This window comes from Schistocerca nitens, chromosome 4, assembly GCF_023898315.1.
Source record: "Schistocerca nitens isolate TAMUIC-IGC-003100 chromosome 4, iqSchNite1.1, whole genome shotgun sequence".
NCBI classification, from domain to species: Eukaryota; Metazoa; Arthropoda; class Insecta; order Orthoptera; family Acrididae; genus Schistocerca; species Schistocerca nitens.
Window position 1 is genome coordinate 868,714,497 of NC_064617.1, and position 22,797 is coordinate 868,737,293.

Here is a 22,797-nt window from a genome sequence, read left to right on the forward strand (position 1 = left end):
ACCAAGCAACTAATTACAGAGGCGGATGTAGCTTTGCATCATCTACACAAAACACTTTTTCTGACCACACACCAGAAGGCTCAAAATTTCCCTATCCATGTACATATTGGTGTTATATTGCTATTGTCCCGGTGTGAACCAATTAAATCATCTCCACAAGGTTCCTATGTGCTTCACCAATGCAGATTGCTTCTGCATTGTATCGCAAATAGAACTGCATTCATATCGCCTCAGTGAGAACAGTGCCTAATACCCCTTGTGGTACTCGCAAAATAACATTTGCATCTATCGCTTCCGTTCCGCACAAATATTTTCATCCGGCTATTTGTTTGAGTTGACTCACTTCCATTGTGACTTACTCCTTTCGTAGGCCAAGCATACTAAGTTTTTGCATATGCAATCTCGAGGTTATTTCTACATCTGCCAAAGACTCTCCATCCTACGATAACATGCTGCATGTTACGGTTAAGTAGTGGTCAACGAGTCAAAGCTTTTCAGATGCTGAAGAAACACTTCATCTGCCTAAATGCCTTGATCAAATTAAGCACACTACTTATCACTCAGTGTCATCTTGGTCTTGAATGTATTAATCATCTACTTCAACAAGGCCATGACTTACTAAAATCATGCCCTGAAATGAGATTAATTCTCTCTGAGATTTTCCGCACCCCACCTACAATAGCTTTTCGTCGCCTTCCCAATCTGCAATATTCTTGTCAGACCCTATGCTCCTCCTGCACCCATCTCCCCACCCTATGGTTCTTACCCCTGTGATCGTTCCCTCTGCAAGACTTGCCCTATGCACCCTCCTACCAACTCCTATGCCAGCGCCATAACTGGAAAAACATATACTATCAAAGAGAGAGCCACCCGTGAAATGACACTGTCATATACCAGCTGTTATGTAAACACTGTTGGGCCTGTAACATCGACATGACTACCACCCACTATCAGTCAGGATAAATGGGCATAGGTATAGGCTGTATACAGGCAACACACAATATCCTGTTGCAGAGCATACCGTACATGACAGTCATGATCTCGGTGCCTGCTTCACCATACATATGGATTCTTCCCCCAGACACCAGTTTCTCAGAACTCATCAGGTGGGAACTAGCACTAAAATATGTACTTGGTTCTCACCACCCACCTGACCTTCATTTACGTTACTTCTTTCTAGCTCATCATTTCTTCACAGCAACTACTCCTTTCTTAATTTTCTACATCTTTCATTTTCTGACTTACCTATTTTTCTCTGTCGCCCTTTCCACCAGTGTTACATACATTGCACTTAACATTTCATTTCACTCTTATTAACCTGTGCACAATGCTTTAGTAGTAATCACTGTCTTAATATTACCCTGTCTTCCACCTTTAAGCCCTCAGGTTTTGAAATCTCTCCCTTCCCCTTCAACTCTTCTGCCAGGAGGAGTCACTGGCTCCGAAAGGTTGTAATTGTAAATCCTTTTGTTTGTGTGTTCTGTGCCGTCGCTTGGTGAGCAGATTTTATCATCTATCCATCTATGTTACAGTTTCTATAATTGATTATTTTCATTTAAGTAGTATTTGAGTACTCCATAAACGTGCTGGTTGAAACACACTAACATCTGCCAGAACACATCTGAACATGGCCAGAAGACTCTGCATCAAAACATCTTGTCAGGAAGTTACTAACATCTAGTAGTTAACCTCAAATTTCATGGTATGATCTATACACTGGTAAGTTTCGAAACACACAATAACATTAATTACATGACACAGACTAATCTTCCTTTTTATGTATTATTTCTATTAAAAAATAATTACTTACACTATCTGTGGTGGTGACTTGTCATTGCTGCCTCCCATCATAGGCTCTAGTACATTTTCTTTGTATGTCTGAGTCCAGACACCAATAGGTAACTCTGTTATTTCCAATTTGTCCTCCCCTAATATTGCTACCTCACCATAAACAACATACCTACTGTCACCAAGAGGCTCAATAACTCCTCTGTAGTTCTTGTACCAAGGAATCTGAAACATATGTTAATATCATGATCACATCAAAATATATTCAAGCATTTCTTAACTTACATATTACAAGGTGTTTCAAGAAGAATATACATATTACAAGGTGCTTCAAAAAGAGTATACGTATTACAAAGTATAATTTTGTCCAAACTATTGATTGCTGCACCTTGGCTCAGTTATTGGCAAAACAAATGCATAGTCTAGTTTATATTAACAGCTGCTAGATGTCAGTTGTCTTCTGTTTTGCTTGGTAACCGTCATATGTTTAAAATGGCTACTCCACAGCAGAAATCATTTTGTGTTCTCGAGTTTGCAAAATGGAATTCTGGGATCACAGTGCAGAGATGTTTCAGGTTCAGGTACCAAATCGATCCTCCGAATGGGTGGAACATTTGCAGATGTTATCAACAGCTTCTGAATACAGGATGTGCATGTAAAGGAAACAGTCCTGGCTGCCCTAGTGTTCCTGAAGAAAATGTTGCATAAAGTCAAACTGCTTTCCAACGTAGTCCTTCAAAATCAACTCATCGTGCCAGTAGGGAGTTACAGCTGCCTACAACAACAATTTGGCGTGTTTTGAGACGTAGGTTGGTTACGAAGCCGTACAAGTTACAGCTGTTACAAGCTCTGCGTCCTGATGACAAACACAAACATGTGGCGTTTTGTAACGAGATGCTTAATGCTGTTGATAATGACAACACTTTTGCACACCACATCGTGTTCAGTGATAAAGTTACCATCCATGTTAGTGGTCCGGTAAACGAACACAATGTTCGAATTTGGGGCCTACAGACCTCACATGCAGCCATTGAACACGTATGAGATTCGCCAAAGGTCAATGTGTTTTGTGCGATATCCCTTTCATCTGATTACAGTGCATTCTTCTTTGATGGAAACATGGTTAACTGTCGGCAGTATCTCACTATGTTACAAAACTGGTTGTTTCTGAGGCTACACGAAAACAACTCCATTTTTCAACAAGACGGGGCACCCCCTCACTGGAGTTGTCAAGTGCGTGAATATCTGAATGAGACTCTTATCGAACCGTTGGATTGGTGGTCAAGCAGCTGGCGACTTAGCATGTCTCAGCTGGGCTCCACGGTCACCGGATTTGACACCCTCTGACTACTTTGTGTGGGTTTTTGTTAAAGACAACATTTATGTACCACCACTCCCACAAGACCTGGAAGAGTTGAAGAACCGGATCCGTACTGCCATAAGATCAGTGACGAAGAACAGGCTTGCCCAAGTATAGGAGGAATTTGAGCATCGATGTGATATTGTTCGTGTCGCTGATGGAGGACATACTGAACATCTGTAATGTGAATTTGAGAGATTCATAAAGATGTGTGTAACATTTCATATTTATAAGTCTTAAAGTTTAATAAATATATGCATTCGAAATACATATATTCTTTTTGAAACACCATGTATTTAGCAGAATCTAGTGGCACTAGAAATGGGGGGTATGAAAATCATCGCAACTCTTCAATCAAGTGGGTGCTTAGACAAAACTATGTAGTCCAAATGCTGCCTAATTTAAACCAAGTGCTGCCTAAGCTAAATAGGTTACAACTAAGGGTCTGCGCAACTGTGGATAACCTCAGTAACTATTACATTGAGAGTAAAAGTCTGACCAGATTGCTGCAATTAACAGGTATATCTGCAGATATGTATAATAATTACTTTGTGATTAAATGCTTAGCAACAATGCTCAATATTATAATAGAATATATATTATGTATAGAGGAAGTTTAGTAGTCTCATCCTGCAGGTGTTTATATAACATTAACTGGGCCCAGTTTTACTTTCACTGAGTCTTCTCAAACCCTCATATTGTAGCTACAGTCACTTTGTGCTTATAGGCTGTACTGTCAAAATGTTATGTTTCGTTTAATATATGAAGCATGTTCACAAAGACATATATTGCCACTGGCTATCTGTGTGATGTTGCCAACTTGCCTGTCAATCTTTACTGTGAATGTTGGCCAAGCACGAATTCTTTACCCAGAGCCAAAGTTTCTCCTTGATCCCTACAGATCATAGTTCGTAACACACTCCAACTAATAATGCTTACATATGGTAAATACATCATCATACTGTTCTGTCTCCTCTAGGTGTAATGCATATTTTCTCAAATTATTTTCAGTGCACCAAATGATGCCCATTATACACTTCCTGTGCTGAATTAAGGACAGCTGCCAAGTTTCATGTTCAAAGCATTGGAGAGCTCACCTCATCATCAATAACTATGCGACCCCTACTTTCAACTCTAATAGACTGGTCCAGATTGGATCCAAGGTCCAAATATCTTACAACAATTATGAATGTGCTTAATAGGTTTGAGTTCACGTGACCTGTGAAAACACAAACTCTGTAATGTTTGTGTAGTTTTCATAAAACCATTCTGATAATTAGGGTAAGATGGAATACAGTATTAACATGCTGCAAGTCAGAGCAGATTGATTAAGATCAAGACTGACACTTTGAGCACATTTCTTATTAGCACTGAAGTAATTTTTCTATTCTGTGCATAATCACAGAAATTAATTACATCATATTTAGGACATTATTAACCACATCTAAAAACAGTGGTTGTGAATTGCTACATGAAAACGGAGGAAAGTCAATTTCATGTTCTGATAATGCATTTCTTCCTGTATGGTAAGAGAATGAAATAAACTGGGAGATCAACTACTTTCATTTATTCCGCTTCTAACGAGAAATAAAAATATGATACATGAATCATCAAATATTTTATTGTCCAGGCAATAGCATCGACAATACTATTATTTTCAATTTTGTTGATTCAAATAAAGTATCCAATAGGATGGCAAACAGAATTCATCCCCTCAATAATAATCAGATCTAGATTATTATTAAAGATTGGAGCTGCAACTTTTCATTTCTGATTTCCAGAAGTCATAGGTGCTTCAAGATGAAATAACTGTTTAACATTAATAACATGACAAAAAATTGCCCCAAAAATAGTACTGTGGTGTCAGCGCCAGACACCACACTTGCTAGGTGGTAGCCTTTAAATTGGCTGCGGTCCGTTAGTATACGTCGGACCCGCGTGTTGCCACTATCAGTGATTGCAGGCTGAGCGCCGCCACATGGCAGGTCTAGAGAGACTTCCTAGTACTCGCCCCAGTTGTACAGCCGACTTTGCTAGTGATGGTTCACTGACAAATTACGCTCTCATTTGCCGAGACGATAGTTAGCTTAGCCTTCAGCTACGTCATTTGCTACGACTTAGCAAGGCGCCATTACCAGTAACTATTGATGCTGTAAAACATGTACAGTCAAGAGCTATGTTCACCAATTATGGATTAAAGTTAAGTATTCCAGCAGCTACGTACGTTTTTGGCTATTCTCATTTCCGTGACCTGTTCCAGACCTCACGCCAGCCTGCGTGAGCTAAAACGCGTGCCTTCGGCTTCCCCTCCTAGTTGGGAATGAAATGTAGCTAAAAGTACCAAAAAGTTTTTGAAATGTTAATGATACTGATATCTGTCTCTGGTCACAAGTAATGCGAGCTATTCAGTGGCGTCAGTGCCGCGTCCGCAAGCCACGGAGTTCGCGCGGTTACAGCTTGGTTTAGTGTAGTCATATAATGCAGGACAGAAAAACTAATTACTAGTGATCAGCGTAGACCTAGTGTCGGTCCCTCATGTTTTAATGCTCTCATTGTCTAGATAAATCCAAATGTGTAAGAATTTTTCCCTCGGCTACTGGACAAGCGTCAGCTATGCTTTTATAATTGGCCAAAATGTATGGTCTGTATGTGTGCGCAATTGCGCACATGTACAGGTAGAAGTGTCAATGACATAGGTCTGATAAAATTTGGTGTAAAACTAATCACAAAAACAAATTGGAGATTTGTGATACGTTTACTGCAGAAACTGAAGCGTAATTCTGTAGTCTCGTTGTCTACTTTGACAGAAAAAATAATGGAGAGTTAATGAAACTACTGTAGATCGACACAGATGTGCGTTTCATTGTTCTTCATTCCCCCCCCCCCCCCCCCTTCCTTGGTGTGCTGCGCTGCACTGTCAAGGTAATCCCCACTCTTTGGCTAAATGGCTGTTAGCTGCCGGAGGCCAAATAAATTTAAAAAAATCCCCACCCTTCGACAGCTGAGAAGCAAGTCAGTAGAAAACGCAGCTGCAATGAACAGTTGCTCGCCTTAAGCTGGTCTGTGCTGTCATGTAGAACAATGTCTTCACTTTTTTATTGGCATTGTTTTGGCTCTGCAGTAACTCGTCGAGTTTTGAAGTACAGAAGAACTAGGAGGTTATGGATTCATCCCATAAATAGCGACAGACATTTAGGAGAGTTTTTTTCTTTACATGAAGAATTTTATTCATATTACAGAATGAATCATAATACATTTCAGTATGTGATGCAGAACACAAATTTTCGCAGAAGTATAACAGCAGAAGAAAAATTGTGTATAACGATAAGGTAAGATTCGTTAGTACACACTTTTTGGTTTGCAGTAGAACTTTGTACAGCATTCACTACCTCCAGTTAATTGTAGCCATGCTTTTGTAGTTTAAATTTCACAAATGTTTACCCCTGAGGGGAAGAGAGTTAATGGAACTCCTGAGAATCGTAAGGAAGTAATTAGCTTCGTCATTTTGGGTAATGCCTTGCTGTGCCTTCAATGAAGAATCGCAGAAATACTCCTTCAGAATTTTCCAATTTTTTTCTTCTTTTTTCTTCATGATGCAGCACTTGGCAATGGTGATGGGTTATCATGTGGAGCCACTGATGGCCTCACAGAATTCTTTTCATTACCTTGTAAGATAGACAGATTGATAGGTGAAGAGTTTTGACATAATGCCCTTTGACTCAGTGGTTCTATTTCCACTGATAAAGAACTGTGCATAGCTCTTGGAACTTAGAAAAATCATATGACAGAACAAAGACCGAGTGGAATTGCATTTTAATATACTATTATTCCCTGGATCACATGACCTATTTTGCCAAGTTATACAAGTTATTCTCTGTAACTGTCTCTCAGGTCTTTGCATTTCGATTTCATTATTTTAATCGAAAGAATATAGAAGGGTGCAAGAAAATGTCTCTTTAATTATTTATTGTTGTATAACTGTGAAATGACATGGACCAAGTAAATATCTACTGTGCAAACAAAAATGTAAAAACTTTGCCCAACACCACACTTGAGTAATACATTTTACGATTTTTTTTCTCAGGTATCTGTCCACTGGCATCTCCTTTCATGCACTAGCATCGTCATTCCGATTAGGAGTGTCCACCGATCAGTGGTGGTGAAAGATGTTTGTATGGCCATATGGGAGTCACTTGCTCCCATTCATTTACCAACGCCAACTGTTTCTCGATTTAAAGAAATTGCCAGTGAAATGCATACGAGATGGGGATTTCCAAACTGTGTTGGATGTATAGAAGGGAAGCACATACGTGTCCAATGTCCTAAACTTTTTGGCAGCATGTTTTACAATTACAAACAGTATTATTCGATTGTACTCCAAGCAGTTGCTAATGCAAATTACATATTTATAGTTGTAGATGTTGGTGCCTACGGTAAAGTCTGATGCAGGTGTGCTTAAAGAAAGTATGTTAAATAAGAAACTTACAAATGGGGAGCTGTTATTACCGCCACTAACAAGACTTTAAGGAATGTGTCAGGAACTACTGTACGTCATTTTGGGAGATGAAGCTTACCCCTTATTAGAGAATTTGATGAGACCTTTTCCTCGCAGAAATTTGGACAACGAGAAGATTCTATACAATGATATGCATTCCAGAGCAACAAAGTTGTTGAATGTGCATTTGGTATAATGACCAATAAATGGAGACTACTGAGGAAGGAAATTGAAACATCCATTGACGTAGCTGATCACATAATCAAGTGCATTTGTCTACTTCATAATATTGTCATTGACAGAGAAGGATGCAATGTTGAAGCTGAAAAGTTTTGTAACAATGCTGATATGCAGACAGCTGGTACCACATTCAACAGAAATTCCACATTACGTTCGAAAACTGTCAGGAACACTTTTGTTGAATATTTCGTTAAAAATGCAACTTAAAATAATTAAAAAACCTTTCAAAAATAAATTTTGGAATTTCTCATTTCATTGTAAATAAAACAAATAAAATTATAAAGGAAAATAATTTATATTTGTGCGTACTATCTGAAACACACTCCTTGGTTACTTCGTTCCATAATCTGGAAACTGCATCATTACTGTGATACTAGCCGAATTTCTGATCCAAATTGATGGACACAAGTTAATGTCATGTATATGTTATTCTGCATTCATTAAAGTAAGAACATCACAAAACGATGTCACAGACAACAGCTTATAGTAACGTGCCACAGCATGACTTTACAATGCATTGTCATCTGGTAGGGACACATTTCCGTCCCTCAGTGACACTCATATCTGTCTCCGTTTACAAGTAAATGCGAACTATTCAGTGGTGGCAATGCAGCGATCGCTGGCAAGCTATTGTTGCAAATGCATGTAAATTCGGTAGATTAAATAAATGAAATAAAAGTAATTTCACATGTATCATTATAATAAATGTAATTTTTCCTCACTGATTGTGAAATTTGAGGTATCTTAAAAGATGTGTGCAGTCACACTTGTGATGAAAGCAGAAGGGAGACATGTGATGCGTGTACTGCAGGAGCTATAGTGCTGCTCCACAGGCTCGCGCCGGCAATATTAAACACTCGGGATGTCGCCGGCTCGGCTCCGGGAGGCTCACGCCGTGTCGGCGCGGCCCGGCCGCCAGTGTGAACACCGCAATTCAAAACCATGTGTTTGATATCAAAGCGGGCGGCGGCCCGGCCAGGCTCGGCTCAGCCCGGCCGGCAGTGTGAACGCAGCCTTAGGGTTAGCAGGAATGCCACGACGATATTCAGACTATCCAGACGCATTTACATCATGAAATTTAGTATCAAGAATTGGGTCTACAATCTCTATTGTAGGAATTATTATATTCATTGTAATCATATGAGAAAGAATGGTTACAAACTGAGCAATTATATTCAGAGCTAATATAAGATGATCAACAAAATGACTACAAAATAACCCACCTGCAGAACACAGTTACTCAGAATTACCATTAATCTCTAGATTCTAATATGGCAGATTAGTGCAGTAAATTTAAGCTCTACAAATAAAGGTTTGACCTTTTATCAGAAAAACATTTAATGGCAACACGATCAAACTTATACCTTCAAGATGGAGCTTCACCATTAATGGAGCAACTATCATTCTTCCATGATCATACTATGATCGTATTATTATTAATTACAGTAATTGTAGGTTATGCCCTGAGTTATATATTATTTATTGCCTATACAAACCGAAACATACTTCATGGACATTTAACTGAAATCATCTGAACAGCATTACCAGCAATTACCCTAACTTTTATTGCTCTACCATCACTACAATTACTCTATTTACTTGATGATTGAGTAGATGCAATAACCACAATCAAAACAATTGGACGACAATGGTACTGAAGATATGAATATTCAGACTTCATAGACGTAGAATCTGACACCTACATAACACCAGAACAAGATTTAGAAAACAACGGCTTTCGACTTCTAGACGTAAATAACCGAACAATTCTACCAATAAATACAAAAGTACGAGTATTAACCAGAGCATCAGATTTTCTTCACTCATGAGCAGTACCTGCTCTAGGGGTTAAAACTGATGCCACACCAGGTCGACTAAATCCAGGAACATTTACAATAAACCGACCTGGACTATTCTTCAGCCAATGTTTAGAAATTTGTGGAGCAAGCCACAGATTTATACCAATTGTAATTGAAAGAACTTCAGTAAATTTATTTATAAAGTGATTATCTAAGATAATCTAAGGAATTAGTTAAAATACATAACATTAGAGTGTCAATCTAAAATAACTAAACAATTAGTACACCTTGAAACCTCAGATGACTGAAAGTAAGTAATGGTCTCTTAAATCAAACAATAGTAAATTAATGACTACTTCTGATGGGGAAATTTAAATCTAAATCCCTCAAATATCTCCTCTCATATGATTCTCACTATTCATTATATTTTCAGCTACTTTAATCGTATCCAATCAAATAAACTTTTTCTCATTTAAACCTAACCTTATTAAAAGAGAAGAAAAAAGAACAATTGAGATAAAAAACTTAAATTAAAAATAATAACAAATTTATTCTCAACATTTGATCCATCAACTAACATCTTCAACTTGTCATTAAATTGAACTAGAACATTCTTAGGACTATTATTAATCCCATCACAAATTAATATTATCTGAAATAAACTAAACTTAACACAACGAATTTAAAACACTACTAGGGCCAAAATCATTTAATGGAACAACATTCATCTTTATCTCAATCTTTATTATAATACTATTTAATAATTTTATAGGACTATTCCCTTATATTTTTACTAGAACAAGACATTTAGCATTAACATTTGCAATTGCTCTGCCTATATGATTAAGATTTATATTATTTGGATGAATTAACCATACTAATCATATATTTAAACACTTTGTACCACAAGGAACGCCACCTGCATTAATATCATTTATAGTATTGACATAATTAGAAATGTCGTTCAACCAGATACACTAGCAGTACGACTAGCAGCAAACATAATTGCAGGACACTTATTATTAACCTTATTAGGAAACACAGGACCGTCTATAGCAATAAACTTAATTTCACTACTAATTATTGGACAAATACTTCTATTAATCCTAGAACCAGCAGTAGCTATAATTCAAGCTTATGTTTTCTCAATTTTAAGAACTTTTATGTTCTAGAGAAGTATATTAAACCTATGTTAACAACTCACTCAATTCACCCATACCACTTAGTAGACTATAGACCTTGACCACTAACAGGAGCAATTGGAGCAATAGTCCTAGTATCAGGATTAGCAAAATGATTCCACCTATTTAACATTAATTTATTTATAATTGGATTTGGAATTACCTTATTAACTATAATTCAATGATGACGAGATGTAGTACGGGAAGGAACCTATCAAGGATTATACAGGATTTGTATCAATTGAATTACGGTGAGGAATAAACCTATTTATTGCATCAGAAGTATTATTCTTTGTACCATTCTTCTAAGCCTTCTTTAGAAGAAGACTAGCACCAACAATTGAGCTAGGAATATTATGACCTCCAATAGGAATTCAACCTTTTAATCCTATACAAATTCCAATACTTAATACAGCTATTCTTTTAGTTTCAGTTTGAACCGTAACATGAGCACATCATAGTTTAATAGAATCTAACCACACTCAAGCATTAAAAGGATTATTTTTTACAGTACTATTAGGATTATATTTCACAATACTTAAAGCATATGAGGATTGAGAAGCACCTTTCACTATTGCAGACGCAGTATATGGATCAACATTTTTTGTTGCAACAGGGTTCCATGGTCTCCACGTAATTATTGGAACAATCTTCTTAACATGATATCTACTTCGACACTCAATAAACCAATTCTCAACAAGACACCAGTTTGGATTTCAAGCAGCAGCATGATATTGACACTTTGTAGACATAGTATGATTATTCTTATATATTTCTATTTATTAATGAGGTAGATAATTGTTTTTCTAGTATAAATAGTACTTTTGACTTCCAATCAGAAAGCTTGCTATAAATCAAGAAAAACAATCTTAATCCTATCTACAAGAGTTTTTATTACATTTATTATTCCAGTAATTGTTATAATCCTTGCAGCAACATTAACAAAAATATTAATCAATGACCAGGGAAAAAAAGCCACCATTCGAGTGTGGATTTGATCCAAAAAGATCAACACGAATACCATTCTCCCTTCGATTCTTCCTAATCACAGTAATTTTTCTAATCTTTGATGTAGAAATTGCATTAATTCTACCAATTGTAATTATTTTCAAAACTTCAGACATTATAATTTGAACAGTATCAACAATATTTTTTATTCCTGTCCTATTAGGCGGACTGTACCATGAATGAAATCAAGGAGCCTTACAATGAGCAGAATAAAGGGTTGTAGTTAACTATAACATTTGGGTTGCATTCAAAAAGTATTGATATAATCAACCAACCTTAAATAGAATAAGAAGTGAAATATTGCAGTCAGTTTCAACCTGAAAGATTGGTAAATAATATACCCTTATTTTTATTAATTAAAGCTAAAAAGAGGCGTATTACTGTTAATAATATAATTGAACTATAAAGTTCCAATTAAGGAAATGTAAAGCCAATATGAAAGCTGCTATCCTGTGGCATAATTCACTAAATATTGATGCGGTCTACATCTACATTTATACTCCGCAAGCCACCCAATAGTGTGTGGCGGAGGGCACTTTACGTGCCACTGTCATTATCTCCCTTTCCAGTTCCAGTCACGCATGGTTCGCAGGAAAAACGACTGCCGGAAAGCCTCCGTCCGCACTCGAATCTCTCTAATTTTATATTCGTGGTCTCCTCGGGAGGTATAAGTAGGGCTAAGAGTATACAACTTTCATTGATAAAGCTGATTTTTTTCCTAAAATAACATTATGTAGCTTAAAAAGTCACCAAGACTTATAGAACTGTCCTTGTATGAGTCACTTGCAAAGTGATATCACAAAACAAAGGTATCTATGATTGGACAGTAAGTTCCTGTACTGTTTGCTGGTGAGAGATGTTCACAAACATAAGAGCCCCATTTCATACTATGTAAACAGCCCTCTACAAATTTGTACAATCCAAGCACTCTTTTTCCACAGACTGAGCATCAAATGGCAATACTCCAGCATCCTTACCTTGTGACATTCACTGAGCAGGAGTACATGTGAGGATTGCTGGCTTTGTACCCCATACTGAGATAGTAGTTCTAGCGTGTATGACTGTCCTCTGGCTGTTTTCACTTATACTGAATTATGAAGTTCTTTGCTATCATGTGGCCTGTCTGTCTGCTGTTAAAATCCTTGTCTTCTGCAATCAATACATGGCAGGTCGCAACAGATGACTCAGGCAGCAATGGTTTTTGCCAAACTGAGGTACACACAGCACATTCCTGACACTGTGCCTCTATTATAAATGAAAAATTGGTAAAGGCATCCGCAAATCAATGAAAACATATTGAACTATGCCTTCAACAAAGAGGAAAACGTTTCCAGCAGCTACTGTGTAGCTAATTTAATTAATGTAATTAATTTCATTGTAAAAATTTTGAATTCCATCTCCCAACATAACTGCATCCAATAGCAGCAATCCCAGTCCACAGCTTATACAGCGACGCGAATGTGCTGCAAACCTTATGTGACCAACAAAGCAAGACACGCAGAGCTCGTCACTGCGGAGAAATTTTGCGGACACATTGTATGTACCAACATAATTCCATTCAGGAATACACAGAAGTTCACAAAGGAATTCGGGAGGTGTCGCTCCCTAATAAGCATTTTAATGTCAAGAGTTTTACATAAATTTTTAAAAAATATTGTTTGTAATTTCTTTCATCTAGTCATTTCATTGTGCATCTGTTTTAAACAACAGGAAGGTGACATGCCAATGAGACTCATACTCATGGCATATAAACAAAGCTGTAGCCAATACATTTATATTTCATTATGTTTATGGCGACTAAAAGCCATCTATAGTGCCAGGAAATATCCAAAGTTACAATTTAGCAAGTGACAAGAAATTTATTCTCATTGCACAACTCATTTAGCCACAGAGAGCCCTTCTTATTTCATCCTCACACAAAAGGTACGGACGCAGCAGACAAGCATCAGAAAATCAGGGTAGAGGCAAAATTTAATTTCACCATCAGATTTACAACTACATGCAAAGGTTCATGTGACATTCATGTGCACTTTGTTTTCTTGCAGCTTCAACTTTATTAATATGTGTGAGCAAGAGACATTACATCAATGTCGACTGAAGAAAGAACACAAATGACACTGTAAGAATGAACAGTACTATATAATATCAGTAAATTAAGCTTTATTAAGGTAACCTCTGTAGACAAACCGAAATATATTATGATTCTTCTCTGACGCACTTCCGTTAAGACACAGCTATGTTTTACCATTTATGTTGCTGGATAACAATTTGCAACACCATTTTAATCAGTAATTAAGTCTGTGAAACTGAAGATTTCATTAAAGTTTTGTTTTGAAGTACTGATTTAATTTTATTCTTTTAATTACTCATTACACAAACAAAAGAATGCACTAAGGCAATCGTACATAAAAAACAATAGCAAAGTAAAGTTCAGACAAAGAAGAGTGAAATGGTCACTACAGTTCTCAAAATACATGCGTTGTGAACAACAGGCTCTAATTTGCTTTCCTTTCATTGTTTGCTTCTACAATGCTGCTACATTTAGGAAAGTACTGGTCACCAATTGGTAAACTGAAGCACAGTCCGAAGCACCTGAACACGATTTATAAGAGCCCCATTTTTGGTCACAACTCAGTCAGTCCACGGCCGGTTTCAGATGAGAAACCTGTGTTAGTTAGAACAACAACAATGCTTTAACTTAACTGTGAAGTACGTGTTACACAATTAGGCCATGTGTTAAAACAATGACAGTGTCTGCACCATACATACTGTTCTATTCTTCATGAACTATGAACTTCGTGGTTAGGTTTTCACTTCTCGTAGATGTTCAATAGTAAACTATTGTAGCAGTATGTCGAGGTTTGCCTGCAAACTATTAATGAGGCTCATCAAAACTTAATAGTGCACTGGCCACATTAAATGTGTATATGGGGGGGCGGGGTTTGTGAAAAGTGAAAGCAAACAACTGTGAAACGTAAACGTGAACCTGTCAGCTACATCATTTAAAGTAGTCAGTGTTTTACTTCCACAACCCATTTTACAGCCAGTGTAGCAATGCAGTACGTTGACACTGAGGACAACAAACTAAGAAATAAAGCAGGTGAACTGTCACATATGGTACCCCGATGTGAGGACTATTGTATGTGGGGACAATAAACTAGAACTAACAAAATTTGATCGTAAACTGTGAACTTGAGTGGTTTACAGTACAGTTTTAACTGGAAGAGATGATACAGCCAATTAGTGCTGGGGTTTCATAACGAAAAATGTGCAGCAGCCAATCAGCGAGCGGGTTCTATGGAAGCAGCCACTGAGTACAGGAGCAGCCAATCAGCACGCAGGAGGAAAAAGCAGACAGGAGATAAACAAGATGCCTTTCAGAGAGAATTACAACTTGCCACAGCCATACAGGTCCAGATGACAACCGCAACAACCACAGCAGAGCAGCAGCAGACGAGTTATTAAAAACAAGGTAATTCATTGCAAAACCTGTTTTGTATTGATGATGATGTCTCATACTCCTTGAAAAAACGTGGATTGATGGATGGATGGATGATGATGATGAAGACGCCAACACTCAGTCATCTCAAGGCACGTGAAAATCCCTGACCTCGTTGGGAATCGAACCCGGCACCCCGTGCTTGGGAAGCGAGAACACTACCACGAGACAAAGAGCTGTGGACTGTTTTGTATTATGTGATAGGTAATGAGTGACCTAAACGAACAAGACAGTGTGATGGAAGACAAGGGACAACAGGAGACTGGTTCTGTAAGCAACAGAGGTTATAAATCGGACATGAATGTAACTTTGAATGACGACGACGAAAGTCCTATTGTAGATGAATTGACTAAACTGTCATATACATTGTGTGGTGATGTGAGCGAAGTGGACAAAAACAGTACTGAAGTGGGTAAGATCGTTAAGGTTAAGGAGGAGGAATCTATTAGTGAAAATCAGCAAGGGCAAAAGTTTATTTGAAACGGAAAAGTGGAAGCGATGTCAAGGCAAATTATGAGTAGTTTGGATGTTTTGAGTAATATAGCTATGAAAGAAGACGTTAATAGGTTGGGAAATAGTATGAAAAAGGACATTAGTAGGTTGGGAAATAGTATAAAGAAAGTAGTACATAAGACTAATGAGAAATTAACTTTGAGTAGTAAACGTGTAGAAGAGAGTGAGAAACTTTGTGATGACAACAGTAGGAAGGTGAAGTCTTCCGAAAACAGTGTAAAGTTGAAAAAGCAGCCAGGAAATTTTGTGCTGAAGATATGGTTAACTTGAGAACCAAATCGATCAGATTAAAAAGATTCAGAAACTGAGGTAAAAACCAAGTGTGCAATAGTGGTAGAGGAAAAACTGGAAAAAATAAATGGAACTGTAGATTCAAAATTGACTGAAATGGAGAAAAAGATGGAAGAGGTACAAACCTAAAGCATAGAGAAAGTGACAATGGGTCTGATTCTGACAGTAGGTGTAATGATGATAACGGTGACGAATCCAGTAGCCATGAGAACGAGGTATTTGAATTTATGATTGATAACGATGGCCACGTGGTAAGTAAAGAAAGAATAAAGGAGGATAATATTAGGCCTAATGAAGCGTTAGAGTTTGAGAGGGGTAATAAGGAAGAGGAACATCCTATGTGTCTGATAATCATACTGATAAGCAGGATGATAGTTTTTCCAGGGAAAGGATTAATGAGGATTTGTTGTATGAAGAAGATCATATGGTAAGTAAAAAGGAAGTGTGGCACCCTGTAATAACAGCAAGGGTACAAGGGATACATGTTAAGTTGTTTACTGGCCAGTGATAGTGACTTGAATGGCATTTCACAGGCATTTTTTTGAATCTATTAAGAACACAGAGGGTATAGTAGTGATGCATGTTTCTGGAATACAAATTATTGGTGCTACTGGTGAGCTATCAAGGAGTGTGAACAAGAGGTACTATTAACTGTGGAAAGGGCAGGACAGTTGTGGGAGTGCGATTCAAAATCTTGGCTTGATGTTATATTTGGGACTAATTTCTTGTGCAAATTGGAAGTGGGGGGTTCAACATTTTGGGTTGGATTCATTATGTGGCGATAATGCTTTCCCCAGCTGTGTCTCATTTTTCATGTTTCCTGAGGCAATCAAACTCTTCTCCTATCGCATATGTAGTTTGTAAGAGAATCAGAGACATTCTATCTTCGACTTCCATCTAATTTTGTGCAGTAGGACACATCAGTGTAGGGATATTTTAGAAAAGTGTTCTTCAGTGTTTGTGTGTGTGTGTGTGTGTGTGTGTGTGTGTAATCATAAGTGGATGGAAGAAAATAAAGTGGTACCATGTCTAAAGGATTTATGTGAAACAAAGAGGTAAGGTAAACAAAAATACAAAGTGTCAGCGTATGTGAAGGAAAAGGTGCAGGTTATCTGAAAGCTCAATTAACATCTGAAGTAATCAGCTCATTTGTGAAATTAGTGATTTGGTGCAGCAACAGAGGCAATATGCTATTGCATTATCTTGGATAAGAGATCTTAATATTAATTGGGGTATAACAGAAGTGTGTGTGTGTGTTCAGTGCAATCAGTATATGTGAGATAACTACGTGTCATGGTACAGCCTTTTCTAACATTACGGAATTCGAACTTTTAGACACAGTTGCCTGGAATAATGTGTGTGGAAAAAGTAAGCAGGATTTGTATGTATATCGCCCTTCAGGCTAGAATCTCGAGTAATTTGATGGAATACAGTGAAGTAATAGTTTGTGTAAGTGATAATTTTGTCTGATCACTAATAAGAGTTAAGTTTGCCTTAGAATAAGGATCTGTTACTGTGAAGTGTTTTTCTGTAGAATCAATTGAGCATTAAGATATGCAGAGCAGGTGTTTGTTTATTAGATAATGAAGTAATAATGAAATAATAAAATATTGAATAATGTTAAGGTCTTAGTGGTTAGGGAGTCTCTGTCTGCAGTAGGGATAATTTTTGAGAATGCACTCCACTAGCAAACGAGGTAAGAAAGGGAAGTAAAATAATGGAGCTGACAGACATTATTACAAACTAATGTGGTGTAACTGTATTGATGATCTAATTGTGAACTAGGCAACATTGGGTACTGTTTATATAGTGCAATTCATGACACTGCAGCTGGGAATGAGAGATTAACAGAGAGCAATATTTACAAGTCATATAATGCTGAATTACTGGATCTATAGGTTATCGGAAAACTTCTATTTGCAATCTGCAGAATTATGAGCATAAAGTGGTAATACTGGAACGAAGAACAATAAGTTTGCTGATTAACTCATAACTGTGATACTAGACTGATGTGGATATTCTGACACACAGGTCAACTATTTGGTAACATTTTGTGATTATGTATTTCATTTTCTGGTTGAATGAGGGGAGAGAAGTGGGGCAATGATTTGGTACAACTTCCATCCCCTTAATTTTGATTTGAATAGTAATTAAGTTATGGAATGGTGACTACCCTTTTTCATAAAGTAATGATTAGTAAATCTACACTACTGCACATCTTGAGTTTTTGCTATTTTGCAAATGGAAGAGAGACCAAATCTTTCAAGTTTCACCAATTTCAGAAAGAGTTATCACCTAGAGTAATGTTTCGGTAGTGTAACGTGCACTTTATTTAAAAAATTTCCAAGTCACCACCTTTCATACTATAGTCAATTTTAGTGTTAATTATTGTAACGTTGTAAGAACTAAGTAATGTATCTATTTATGATGTAATGACTATCATTTGCCATTAGTTTTAAACATGTCATTTCCTTAGACTTAATTAGAAGTGAAAGTAAGTGTACTAAAGTACAGTGTTTTGTTTGATTTTTTTTATTTTCTGTGAAGGAGGAGAGCCACCTCCAAGGGAGCTAATAGCAGTGCATTTCCTTACTAACTGCCACTTGGACCTGTTGATGTGGACAACTTTGTGAGAAAGTGTGTAAAAGCTCATTAAAAGTGTGAAAGTGCTTGTGAAAAATATAAACATTGTGCAAGTGAAATTTTCTATCTAATGCGCAGTGTAATTTAGTTTTTTGCAATCCACGAGGATTTATTTTGTTTAGCCAAGACAGGACTTGTACAAAGTGGTATGCGTTTTAAAATGTAATCTTTGTTTACCCAAAAAGGACATCACTTACGATGAAGATGCATAATTTCTGTTAGAAGTTTAACTTGTGGATATTTTGTGCAGTTGTACAATACAATGGACATAAATATGTTGTACGAGGATTTTCATATGGCCAGTTCATATAAGTAAAAATTTGAAAAAACATATGTACTGTAGTTTTGACAAGATTTGGTATGTAATAATTTTTGTGTGTGTAGATTGTTAAACCCAATTTCTGGGGTCACTTGTAGTCATTGAATTGCCCAGTTAGCTGTTTGCAACATCTATCTGGTCAATCCAATGAGAGGGTGATGTGACAAAGCTGGGATATTTTTACTTCCCCTTGTTTTGCTATCTGCCTCCTAGAATTCGTTTTTTCACTTTTTAACTAATTAGCATTAAGTGTAATCTGTATTTTCACAAAAGAGAAAGGCTGGCTCTGTTTTAAGGAATATAACGCCGGATCTAATTTTGTGCTTCGTCTTATGTATGTAATTGATTTTCTAATTTATTTTGACTATGTCTAGTTAGTATCTTTTGTTATTGGGCGAAATCAGTAATTGTTTCATAACTTAAATTGTATTGTAGACACATAAACAAATATAAATACTATAATAATTGTAAACATTTAGAGAAACAACTAACTGTGTTCTCAAAGCATCTATTTGGCTCTATTCAAAAACATGTTAGCAAAGTCAGCCCTTAATTAATTCCAAAGTAATTAATAGTTTTGTCCAGAGTATTGTTTGCATAACAATATTTGTTAATTTCATGATTTAAACAAATAATTCGGCCAATTCTTGTACTAGAAGAAACTGTTAAAAAACTGAATTTTTCGATGTATTCAGTTAATTTAATGAGTTAACTTTCAATTGTTAGATGACTGGGTTAAAAGAGGAGGGAAGGGACCAAACTACGAGGTCATCAGTCCCTTGTTCCGAATAAAACAATACCACAAGTGTGAGAATAAAACAAACTAGACTGACAACACAAAATGGAATGAAAGGAAAAATCACAAGAACAACGAAGGGCAACAAATGTGTAAATGGACAAAAGAGGACAAGAAAACGGCATGAAGAGAGTAAAACAACAAAGCACATGACCATGGTTGGCTGGCCATGAGAATAGAAGGGAGAAGCCAGTCACTATACAACACATTAAAACATCCACCCTAAAAGCACTAGGGTGTGGGACACAGAGGGACTAAGGACATGCGTTAAAACTTAGATCAAATGATAAAAACCACCCTCGTGAAAAAAACATAAAACTAAATCAGCCAATGAGGCGTTGTCAGATAAAATTAGTGGCAATGAGCCCGGTAACCCAAGATTCCATCGCTGGGCAGTCAAAGTGGGACAGTGCACCAGAGTAAAGGCCACTGTCAACGGGGCGCCACACTGACACTGAGGCGGGTCTTCACGGCACAGGAGGTAACCGTGGGATGGCCAAGTGTGACCAATGAGGGGCCGGCAGATGACAACTGATTCCCTGCGAAAGGCCCGCATCGAAGACTTCCACACATTCATAGTCTCCTTAATGACACGCAGTTTGTTGTGCATACTATTATGCCATTCTGCCTCCCAAAGCTGAAAAACCCTACGGCGGAAGTCAGAACACAGTTCAGGTTCAGAGATGCCCATCTCCAGAAGCAGTTTCTACATAGCCTGTTCGGCCAGCCTGTCGGCAAGTGCGTTGCTTGGGATTCCGACGTGATATGGGGTCCAAACAAACACTACAGAACGACTGGACCGTTCCACGACACAGATGGACTAATGGATGGTCGCTACCAAAGGATGACGAGGGTAGCACTGGTTGATAGCTTGTAGGCTGCTCAAGGAGTCAGTAAACAGGAGAAATGACTCGCCTGGGCACGAGTGGATGTGCTCAAGAGCACAAAATATGGCCGCCAGCTCTGCAGTGAAAACACTGCAACCATCGGGCAAGGAGTGCCGTTCTATATGTCCTCAATTAACACACGCAAAGCCAACGTCACCATCGGCCATCAGTGTAAATCACTTCATGGGCCCAGTACATGTCGAGAATCGAGAGGAAGTGACAGCGGAGAGTCGCAGGGTTAACTGAGTCCTTAGGGCCATGTGAAAGGTCCAGGCGAAGCCATGGCCTAGGTGTACACCATGCAGATGTATCTGAATGGACCTAAAGTATAGGTGGTAAAGGGAAGGACTCCATTTCAGACAGAAGGAATCGCACGCGAACCGCAATTGTTAGCCCTGACCTGGGCCGCCGATGCGGAGGACGGGCTGCCGCGGGTGGGAAGAGTAGACGGTTTGGATGCGCAGGAGAACTACGAATGTGTGCAACGTAATTGGCGAGCAGTTGTGCACGACTAACGTTCAATGGAGGGACTCCGGCCTCCACCAGGACACTGGTCACTGGACTCTTTCTAAAGGAGCCTGTCGTTAGGTGAAAGCCACACAGGGTGTATACTTGGACAAAAAAAATTAAATAAATAAAATAAATTAATAATAATAATAATAATAATAATAATAATAATCCCAGATTTCCCGGTTAAAAATACACTTTCTCCCAGGTGAAAATACACTTTTCCTGTGTTAAGTGACAGTATACTTTTCCTCGGCACTGTAAAATTTATCAATCCTTTGAATGTTTATGATTTTAAACACCGATGCAGAATTTACCGGCACTTTAGAAAATGAAACTTAGGGGAAAAAAACATATTTTGCAAAGATCTTTGATGCGCAGCAACATGTACACTGTATATTTTCTTGTTATGAAGGAATACATTCGAATCCCTCCAAACACTGCATGCTACTTTCCGAACATTGTAATCGGGAGTGTGATGTGCTTTTGTATGCCAGTCATAGCTCATGTCACGTGATCTCGCCAGCTGATGACAGCATAGGACACGTGATGAAGTCAACCAATTGCAAGATCACTCAAGTAGCGCGAACACACAAATAAGAAAAGTTAATGGTTTAAATTAATATACATACTGCTCCTACAAGAAAAGCAAAGTTTCCACATATAATATTGGTCTCTAAGATTAATAAACTGCAAGAGAAATTAAGCTTCCACATATAATGTTGATCTTTTTTGCGCATGTTACATTTTAAGATACATCACACAAATGTGCCAGTAAAATTCTTAATAATGATGCAAATGTTAGATCTTCTGGGCTTGAAATTCTTCTAAATGGTCTTCCTCAAAGAGTTGATTTTTAAATCAGAGTTAAACGCTTTGTGATTTAAGGAATTCATCACACATTCTCACACATAGTTCATCCTGCATAAAATTATATTTACTTTGAAAGTAACGCTTTTCAAACCACCATTCGCAATATTTTCCCGCAACCTGTCAGAAACAGGATTGTTTAAGCAGTTGCCAGAGAGCGCCAGATAACAGGCGTCACCGTGCTTGCGCAGGTACGATGACACAGGAAGCCCGTATGTTCGTACGTGTAAAACATTATATGTCATAAAAGGAACAATGACATCAGAAGCTACTTCAAGAACATCCGAACTTCAAGAACCATACTAAAATGCATAACTCTGCTTAAAGCGCACACTGATATGTCCAGATTCAGATGTAAATTTTCTTCGAGTATCAGTACTGTATTATCTCATGTTTGGTTCTTTATTATGGCATAATGCCATACGTGCTAGAAGATGGAAAACATGCACTTGAAATGCAGCGAACAGTTGAAACTAGCCAATAGAACGAAATTAAACACTTCATTTCAAGTAAATTGACTGCTTCAGTGGAAAAGATTGACAAAAGTCAAATCTCTTTAGCAAACCGACAAAAATAACTTCATTGTTCCGCAAGGTGATTA

At 37.6% G+C, this 22,797-nt stretch overlaps 1 protein-coding gene across 3 annotated transcripts in view; it reads right to left on the reverse strand.

Annotated features, from left to right (window-relative positions):
* LOC126253341 (DNA topoisomerase 2-alpha-like) overlaps positions 1-22,797 on the reverse strand; it is a 183,945-nt gene that overhangs the window by 92,494 nt on the left and 68,654 nt on the right. For all 3 annotated transcript variants that reach the window (XM_049954608.1, XM_049954609.1, XM_049954607.1), the window contains one exon: positions 1,811-2,013. In XM_049954608.1, the coding sequence (XP_049810565.1) occupies positions 1,811-2,013 (203 nt within the window). The remainder of the gene's footprint in view (positions 1-1,810; positions 2,014-22,797) is intronic.